General features: G+C 36.3%; 1 protein-coding gene across 2 annotated transcripts in view; it reads right to left on the bottom strand.

Moving 5' to 3' along the window:
• Positions 1 to 268: 268 nt before the first annotated feature.
• Positions 269 to 10,399, bottom strand: part of enpp2 (ectonucleotide pyrophosphatase/phosphodiesterase 2) — a 32,153-nt gene continuing 22,022 nt past the window's right edge. For both annotated transcript variants that reach the window (XM_051721380.1, XM_051721381.1), the window contains exons 20-25: positions 9,219 to 9,358; positions 8,979 to 9,114; positions 7,174 to 7,251; positions 3,916 to 4,048; positions 1,111 to 1,264; positions 269 to 761 (exon numbers count right to left, since the gene is read on the bottom strand). In XM_051721380.1, coding sequence (XP_051577340.1) covers positions 591 to 761; positions 1,111 to 1,264; positions 3,916 to 4,048; positions 7,174 to 7,251; positions 8,979 to 9,114; positions 9,219 to 9,358 — 812 coding nt within the window. In that variant the 3' untranslated portion in view covers positions 269 to 590. The remainder of the gene's footprint in view (positions 762 to 1,110; positions 1,265 to 3,915; positions 4,049 to 7,173; positions 7,252 to 8,978; positions 9,115 to 9,218; positions 9,359 to 10,399) is intronic.

Below are 10,399 nucleotides of genomic sequence, written 5' to 3'. Positions count from 1 at the left end.
TGTTTTGGTCATTTCCATAACAAAATTCACCATGGCAACCATACTTTTCACTAAAATACCATTGTTATTGCAGGTATTGTTAATAGTGATAAATTAAAATGGGATATTTTTTTCAAGTAACTGTGTAAGAAACTTTCAGTATCTTTCTTATTGGACAATAACCTGTAAACTGTCATATAATCACTAATCGGCGCCATTCTCTGCAAAATGATCAGAACGCAACTATGTAAAAAAGGTTTAATGGCATGAAATTCATAAACAAGACACATAAAAAACAGAACAGGTTTAATTACTGTTCACAATACAGAAAATCTCAGTCTCTCACCTCTCAAATGTGGTTGCTTTCAGCACATTAAACATCAAAAGTTAACACATTTATACAATATTGTAAAAAAAAATCAAGTCACTCATGCTTATGATTCACTGACATAAAGGGGGGAAATGTAAAAAAAAAAAAAAAAAAGTTACACTTAAAGATTCCCAGAATGAAAGAACAATAAATATGATAGCTTGTATAAAAAATATACACCTAACAATGTCAGGATGCAGGAGTACAGGTGTGGGGAATGCTAGTGCAGGGATACAGTGGTTTAGATCTCGCTCTCGTATGTATGTAAGTAGGTCTTTAGGGAGAGGATCTCCTCGTAGGTCCTGCTGGTACGGCGATAAAAGTTCAGTCCTGTAAGTAACTCCACGTCTCGTACACATGCTGTGTGTGTCTTCATCAGCTCCTCCACCCATTTTGACTCGTCTTCTGAGCTCTAGGTGAGGAGAAAGTGTCAAATACTACAATAAAGCCATCTGACCTGAGATCCCTGAAACTATTCTGCTGCTACATTAAAGGGTTATTTTCAACCATACTGGCATACTGTCAATTACCACAGACAATAAGTTCGGCTCATCAGTACGTATAAATGAACAGGAAATGTGTTTATACAACGCATGTTTCCTGTTCATTTATTCATACTGAGTGATGACCAAAATTATTATGTGTGGAAATAGACAGCATTCAACATGTGATACATAGCCATTTGACAATTTAAAAATATAAATGTAAAAATGTAATAATAACCAGAAATATACCTTCAATGAGAAGAGAAGAGAACTTACGTTACAGGATTCGTCGTTATCCGATCGGTGAGGAAGGATGAATGAGAAGACACTCAGAGGACCAACACATGAGTCTACAGTATGTGTGTTGTCCAGACAACTTGTAACCACAATGTAATAATGAGTTGGGATTGGTACAGGGCCAGTGACATATCTGCAAACAAACAAAGAGTCACATACTCAAACTGATTCTCAAACAGAATTATATACTGTGCAGTTAGTGTACATACACTACATGGCCAAAGTATATATGGACACCCCCTTCTAATTAACGGGTCTGGCTATTCCAGTGTTTTCAGTGAGTAAACCTTATTACCTGTTCAGGGAGAACTATGGCTGCACGATTATGACAAAAATAATAATTTATTTCCTTGATATTGAAATTGTGATTATTCATTTCAATTAAGAGAATGTATATCTAAAATCTTGTTTAGGACAACTGCATGCCATCAGTAGGGGTTCAGGTCTGGGCTTTGTGCAGGCCAGTCAAGTTCTTCCACACTAGATGCTGTAAACCATTTCTTTATGGACCTTGCTTTGTGCCCTGGGGCACTGTCATTTTGCAACAGAAAAGGACCATCCCCAAACTATTGCAAGAAAATTTAAAGCACACAATTCTCTAAAATGTCACTGTATGGTGTGGCATTAAGATTTCTTTTCACTGGAATTACTAGAATAGCCAAAACTGTTCATTAGAAGGGGCTGTTCACATACCTTTGGCCATATAGTACAGTGTCAAAAGAAAGAATGTGAACCCTTTGGAATTACCTGCATTTATGTATAAATTTGTCTTAAAATCTGGTTTGATCTTCATCTAAGTTACAATAATGAACAATTACAACCTGTTTTATCTAATAACACACAAATTATGATATTGTTTTTGTACATATTGAATACATTATTCAAACATTCACAGTGTAGGTTGGAAAAAGTATGTGAACCCCTAGGCTAATGACATCAATGAGTCAGGAGTTGGCAAACCTGGCAACCAATTCAAAAATGCAAGATTGGAAAGGTGGGTGTACTGATGTGTCAACAGAGTTGAGATCCAAGTGCAGCTTTTAATAACAATAAATGTAGTAATTCAGACAGGCAGGGGTAAATCACCAGCAGCAATAATATCAAAGGCAGTCCAGAGGGGTATTCAATAAACAGGCAAGAGATTGGGGCAGGCGGCAGACAATAACAGGTTATATCCAGGTAAAACAAGGCAGTAATAGTAGACAGGCAACAACGGATCAAAGACAGGTTAAACAGACCAGAATAATACACAGGTAATTCAACAAACTAAGAAAACACTCAGAAATGTCAGCCTGGGCAAAACAAGACTTTGCAATGGGAGAGAGTGTGAGTCTTAAATAGCTGAGTGGATTGGAAACAGGTGAACAGGTAATCATTGACAGGTACGGGGATTATGGGAAATGGAGTCCAGAGAGTTAAAATCAATCCCCAGGTGATGGAGCCCTCTGGTGGTGAGCGGTAGGAACAACAAAGGCGGGATTCATGACAGTGGGTTAGTGCTACTTTCACTTATAAAAAGCATTAAAACATTTTGAGTTTGCTTTCCACAAGAAGCATCTGTTGATGTGGACCATGCCAAAAAAAAAAAGAGACCTCAGAAGACCTACGATCAATAAATGTTGCTTTTCATTAAGCTAGAAAGGTTTACAAAGTTATTTTGAAGAGCTTATGCATTTTTCTGTTCAAAGTTAGACAAATTGTCTATAAATTATTTAGTACTGTGACTACTCTCCTTAGAAGTTGCCATCCAGTCAAGATGACTCAAAGGGCATACTGCAGAATGCTCTATGATGTAAAAAAGAACCCTAGAGTGACAGCTAAAGACTTGAAGGAATCATTGGAACTGGTTAACATCTCTGTACATGAGTCTACTATACAGAAAACATTAAACAGGCATGGTGTCCATGGCAGGACACCATGAAGGAAGCCGATGCTTTCAAACAAAAACATTGCTGTGTGCCTAAATTTTGCCAAAGACCACCTTGATAATCCACAACGCTACTAGGAAAATGTTTTGTGGATTGATGAAACTAAGGTTGAATTGTTTGGCAAAAGTACACAGCACTACGTATGGTGTAAAATGGGCATCATGATTTAGGGCTGCTTTGCTGCTTTGGGGCCTGGACTGCTTGCCATCATCAAGGGAAAAATGAATTACTAAGTTTATCAAGATGTCCTACAGTATACTGTCAGGGTGGCTGTGTGCCAGCTGAAGCTCAGAAGAAGTTGGGTGATGCAGCAGGACAATGACCCTAAACACCAAAGTAAATCCAGAATGGCTTCAAAAAAAGAAAATCCACCTTTTGGAGTGGCCCAGTCATAGTCCAGACCTTAACCCAATAGAGATGCTGTGGAATGACCTCAAGAGAGCCATTCACACCAGAAATCCTAAGAATATGGCTGAGCTGAAGCAGTTCTATAAGGAATTAGGTCTAATCCGCAGCTACCAAAAACACTTGGTTGAGGTTGTTGCTGCCAAAAGAAGGATCGACCAGTTATTAAATTCAAGGGTTCACTTACTTTTTCCACAGCACTGTGAATGTTTAATGGGATGTGTTCAATAAAGACATGAAAGAATATAATTTTTTGTGTGTTGTTAGCTTAAGCACATTGTGTTTGTCTACACTTGTGAATTTGATGAAGATGAGATCACATTTTATGACCTGTTAATGCAGAAAATGAGCTACGTAACTCCAAATGGTTCACAAACTTTCTCTTGCCACTGTATATAATGTGCACATTAATGAGCTACTGTATAAGTAATAGTGCATGAAGGCAACTTACTGTTTCATTTTCTCTGCTGAATCTCTAAGACCATCATAGTCATAGTCAAAAATAGGCCCAATGACCACATTTACTCCATTTCTCTCACTGGCATAACGTTTGACCAGTGCTTTCTGGAAATAACCCCACACACCTAAAACAGCAAACATAGATGGAGAAAGACAAAAAGTGATGGAGAGTGCAGCAAAAAGATGGATGTATTGTTAAAAAACAGAAAAAAAACAAACAGAAAAGGAATAGACGTGCAGTTTTGTAGTATTAAAATGAAATATTTTCTCAGTTAGCATTTGCATCTGTAAAAGACAGAATTGAGATTAGAGGTTCTGATAACCTAATGGATATCTTTACTCCTAGCAAAAAATGACCAGTTTTCAAATTATACAATGACATTCTGGGTGGTCAACAAATTTCTATAGCTAACTTTCATGCACAATGTGTTAAGACTTGTCTTGTTAAATCCAAGTTGTATTCTGACACCTCGTGCAGTTAAAGACTTGTACTGTAAATCTGTTTTATAAGCTTTAATAAAAATATCATCCGATATATGGAAAGCACTAAAGCAGCTTTCTTTTGCTATAGTAAGTTACCTCCTCAAGTGAAAAGAGTTTCTGTTTGTGAGCATCTATTTTGCACCAAATTAATATGCACTCTGACTTAATTGGCAGGGTTGGGAGGGTTACTTTTGAAATGTATTCCACTACAGATTACAGAGTACATGCTGTAAAATGTCATTTGTTACGTATTCCATTAGATTATTCAAGGTCAGTAACGTATCCTAAATACTTTGGATTACTTCTTCAGCACTGGTAGATTTTTTCACTTGTCTGCCAGTACAGTAGACAAAATACACATGTTAAAAATACATTATCTGAAAAACCTAAATATCTTATGCAGTGTTGTTTCTAAAACAAGATAAATAAAACTCATCTTGTTTTAAGGATTTTTAGATATTTTTACAGAAAAACAATACAAAAATTCTCAATAATTTAGCTCTATTATCAAAGGTCTTATTAAGGAAAACATTTTTGGATCTAACATGGATTTTCTTGTTAAAAAAAAGATTGTGCCTGGTATCAGGTAAATGTAAAATGGCTAGAAATAGCATTTTAGCTTAGCATAAAGCTAAATGTTCACATGTTCAATTTACAAAGGGTTTATTTATATTTCTGCTGGTCCAAACTTACTTCAGACTTAGTTTTCTGTCTGCTCGTATGAATGTAACACATCATAAGAAAGTGTTTCACCGCTGTTCAAACGCTCTTTTGATTGCATCATATATATGTATAAATGTTTTCCATCTGAAAGGACTAAATATTAAATGAAACAAATGACTATTACTAATGATTTAAATTATAGTGGAATACAGTTACTAATATTTTGCATTTTAAATATGTAATTTGTTACATGGATTCCGTTACTCCCCAAACCTGATTATTGGTAACTGAAACTTTTAAAATCTGTTAAAACACATTGTCTAAAGGTCTGAGACTACTAGTGAAAATTCTTCTATTATTAATTTGTCTTATTGTTTTTAAACATTTGCTTTGCAAGAGAGGTACAAACCTCCCCATAATTTGCACCCTGGCTCTAACCCCAGGTTTACCCAGAGTGACTGTCAGTGAAATTATGAAAACCATTCATACGACTAATAGTGTGACCTGTAATTTGTTTCCAAATTTCTAGAAAGAGATGTTAGGAGACATGATTTGGAAAGTAAAAGGCTTTATATGTATTTTGCTGAAGTATAAAAGGCTTGATTATACTTTCACTTGACACTTGATGTTCACGCAAACATCTACAGACTGTGAATGAAGCTCAAGAGGTGTGTATACTTGGAATATTCTCTGTTGCATTGTTCTCCAAAAAGAATGGTGGTAGTGCAAAGAAAATATCAGGAGCAAGAAATAGCAGTGAGAATTAGTTTGCAGAATTTTACATTTACCTAACCAGGTATGATATTAATAATTTATGTTCACTGGCTGATGGTCATGTGCAGGTGATTGGTCTAACAACCACATTTAACCAGCATCTACACTGACTGTGACTCTGGTTCTAAACTGCACAAAAGCACAGATTACAGTTAACATTTTAGTTTTATATTTTAGAGCCTAGTCGAGATTTTACTTTTACATTTAATTAACTTTATTAACTCAAATAGCATTTAAATGTTTTATGAAAAATGCACTTATTTGCACACAGTATAAATAAACAGAGCTGTATAAGAACCTGGATGACATGACGATGTCAAGTATAAACCAGGCTTCAGGACTTTGGAAAGAGAGAGGGTTGTGTCCCTCTGTGGGTGGCACCTCTGTTAACTGGCTGAGTCCAGCACAGCTAATGTAAAGCAGACACAACATCCATCAGTGCGCTCTCATTTCACCTCTGCTGCCAAACGCTCTGAATAGTATATACATTTACAGATTCCCAAAGAGGCGAGAGGAACGTGTTGGGGGGTAAATTAGAAAACCTGAACAAGTATAAAGGACATTCTATTTAGATCTTAACAATGATTTTATTAAATTTGTGAGTTTTTATGTATGTATTTTTGTGTGATGACTAATTTCCTCTGAGGGAACACAACGTGTGTGTACAGTTCCTTCTTTTCAAACAGAGGTGGCTCTCATATAGTGGCCCATTTTCAAAAACGTCCCACCACAGGCCACACACACATATCGCTTCCAATTCACCCGCAGACATACACACCCAACGAAGTGAATGCACATGCAAAGGTGAGCACACACACACAAGGGACACACGCACACTTAATTTCCTTTCAAGCTTTTTTTGTGGGGGATCCTGGGGGCCAATATGGCTAAGCAAAACTAATGACTTCCTAAAAGATACAAACCAGTCCAGCAAACCTTTGCTCATTCATTGGTTAATGCCAGACAGACTCAGTAAATCATAATTGAAATTAGCCCCATCTGACCACACACTTTACCTGCTAAGCTTAACTAAGGCCTGCGCTCAGTGACTGTGATCCAATACTCTCCTCAAGTTCACCACTGCCAGCAAAGTCACAGAGTGTGTCTTGACTCAAGAGTTAACTCATAGTATGCTTGTTAAGAAGATGTCCTGCAGTGACGTATCAAGTGGGCAATGCTTTTACTTTAAGCTAGCTTGATGTAGTGACACAAAATTAGGGTGATGTTTCATATTACCCTTATATAGGTAATAAAAGCACATATTAAACTGGAAAAGAGAAAGTATTTTAATTACACACATCAAGTGACTTTAACTTTAAGGAACACTTACGTTTGAAAGCTGGGTACATCGGTGCTGAGTTGGTAATGAGAACAGCCTCATATCTTGCATCCTGAGCGGAGGCGAACTCTGTCAATCAGAAGACCATGGAAGAAACAAATGTTCATGTCCCAGGGTTTGATTTTTTTTTTTTTTTTTTTAACAAACAGATTTCACCTTTTTTTTCTTTTTGTTATACAAAGGTCACAATAAAATTGACTTTTAAACTTTTTACCAGGCCTTTATCATTTATTTTCATTCACCATTATTATATTTATTTTATTTACAAATGCTTGTATGAACAGATTTTACTGTTTTAGGCTTGTCAAGTCAAGTCACTTATATAGCGCTATTCACAACACACATTGTTTCAAAGCAGCTTTACAGAAAATGATGCTGTAATATCTTAAAATCCTCATTGTACAGTTTAAATGAATAACACATTTTAAAATAATGCCTTAAAAAATTATTATCTTTAGACCCCCAGTGAGCAAGCCAAAGGCAACTGTGGCAAGGAACCCAAAACTCCATGAGATGCTAGTTAACTCCATTAATAGATGTTAGTTGTTATTGCATACACACACATAAATGGGTAGCTGTACCCTTGTTCTTAGTAGACAAATAAAAAAAATAGTGAGAGTTTGCAAAAAAAACAAAAAAAACAATATTGAGACTTTCACAGCGCTAAAGTGCCTGAAGTTGAATAAACACCCTTTGGGAACTAATAAATGGTCTTCACAGTGTAACATGTAGTTGTAATGGCAATATAATGGACAGGAAACATAAAACAAGAGTCTGAAACCTCTGTACTGGAGTGGTGGGTTCTTTCCAGACAGAGAATACTTAACTAAAACAATGTTTATGGTGATTGACCAATGATGATGCAAGTTTGTCAAAAACTTTGCATCACCTGTGTCAAAGAAAACAATGCTTTTACAGATTTTAGATGAAAAGCTAAGTGGATTCACCCTTACTTGATTGCCTGACCCCTTCTAGTCCTGGTTCATAACCAATTGTATGAATTGAGATTACCAGTAGTTGATTTTAATTATAGGAGTAAATATTAATTTTATCCTTAAATACAGTTTCACTTGGGTCCGATAATCTTTGTTTCCATGACAGAAACAAAATACAGTCCTATTCACACCAAGACATGTAACAGTGGTATTTTTCTTACCATGCACAAGAAACCCCGAATTCAATACGCATATGCAATAATTAAATAAAGAAAAGACCATGAGGCTGTGTCTTCTTTTATATTATTTGACATGCTATGCATAATATTTTATGCTATACCTTCTCCTACTGTTCCACGTGTTTATCACTGTACCTTGTGATATATTATCCAGGCATTAAAAAAGTGAAGCTGGGTTCAGGAGTTCATTTGAAAAATACTCGTAGCAAAATACATGCATACACATGAAGACAGCGCTCTTTACTCATCTCACATGTACAAAAAACACAGATTTAATATCCCTCAAAATGCATCCCTCAAAAAAACATAGAAATAACATAATAAAACAGTTATGCCAAATTAGGTAAATAACGGCATTAAATATATTAATCTCATGCATTGACACCCGAATGCTTAAAGATCCATGCGCCATAAAAAATGTTTGTAGAACAATGCCGCATACTGTACAGGGGTAAAATTGTGTTTCATTTTATTTGTTTCGGTCTTGGTGTAAATAAACCTTTCGTAGGCAGTTAGTCTCTCGCAAATATGTCACAAATTTGGTGTGAATAGGTCTTAACTGCAGGTCTATATTAATGTCTCCTAAAATTGGCCTAGTCTGTGTATTTATATAGAAACTCACGAGGTGGATAGAGGAAGCCATAAGAGATTTGTTTGTCAGCACGATAGCTTGAACAGGACTGACTGTATGCCGGAGGAATTCTGATATCAGGCCGCACACAGTTACTCAGAGCCTCAGGCAAAGGGGTGAAATCCACCTGCAACTCAACAGAAACATAGTCCAGTTCAGACCCCAATGCCATACAGAAAGTATTGTGTTTGGTGAATTGACTATAAACCAGATATAATTAAGTAACCTGACCTGCTTAGATACAGTGTAAGATGTCCAAAGAGGCATGGACAGAGCTTCACTGTAGCCACTAATGTAGTCGCTATGATGGAGGATGCAGTATTTGGTGCGGAACATGACCGCTGGCCGGCCGAAAGGAAGATTCTTGCTGTCTAAAACACAAAAAGTAGACAATAATGGACATGATGAGAGTAACCTCCTAATCTGAAGAATAGAACGACAAAAGATTACAAAGAAAAGCGATAAAAATCTATTGGCAGTGGAAGACACAAAATTATTTAGCCAAACATGTTAAAGGAATAGTTCAGCCAAAAATGAAAATTCTGTCATCTTTTCCACACCATGATGTTGTTCCAAATACAAATGGTTAGGTTTCGGTTTTTAATGTGAAGGTTAGACGGAAGGTTTTAATGAGTAAAACGTACCTCCCTAACCTAAAACTTAAACCTAACCGATATTGTCCTAAAAGCAAATGCGACATGAAAAGCACATTATCTGAAGCAACCACGTAATTTTGTGTCATTTATATGACACTTTTGTCTCACGTGTCAGCTTGCATGTTTGGCTGGGCTCAACCTGTGGTCTTCCGAGTCTAAATTCTAACGCTCTATCAGTAAAATAAGTGTTATAAAGTAATAATCAGCCATTGGACTCATGATTTGTGTGAAAGTGAATAAAACGCACAATTGCTGTAGCGTCTCTAGCATTCATTTCACCAGGAAAAAGCGGCACGTAAAACTCAGTTTCAACATTATGTTGAAAAAAAGTGAATGGGATTGGGGACAAAGGCTTTCAAAAATGTGGATCAGTGGTTGTGTGTTATATTCTAAGTCTTCTGAAGCTATATGACATCAAACCTGGCATTCTGGGTCTTGTTACTGATATATTTTTATATATATATATATATATATATATGTATATATATATATATATATATATATATATATATATATATATATATAGAACTGGATTGCTGACACAACAGTAAACTGCCAGCAGGAGGTGAAGTCACCGGAAGTGTACGAGCGGCCATCTTGGTGTGCCCCAACTGCCATAGAGCCTCAATGACTGACAGTTGATAACGCTACCGTTTCACCATCTTCGATCTCTGGATATGGCAGTCGCATTTCGCCCTCTAGTGACAATTATGATTAATGTTTAATTTGCTCATTATGGATTTTATTTGTTAGAAG

Source organism: Myxocyprinus asiaticus, chromosome 16 (genome assembly GCF_019703515.2).
Source record: "Myxocyprinus asiaticus isolate MX2 ecotype Aquarium Trade chromosome 16, UBuf_Myxa_2, whole genome shotgun sequence".
Taxonomy (NCBI): domain Eukaryota; kingdom Metazoa; phylum Chordata; class Actinopteri; order Cypriniformes; family Catostomidae; genus Myxocyprinus; species Myxocyprinus asiaticus.
This window is presented reverse-complemented; position numbering and strand designations above follow the sequence as displayed.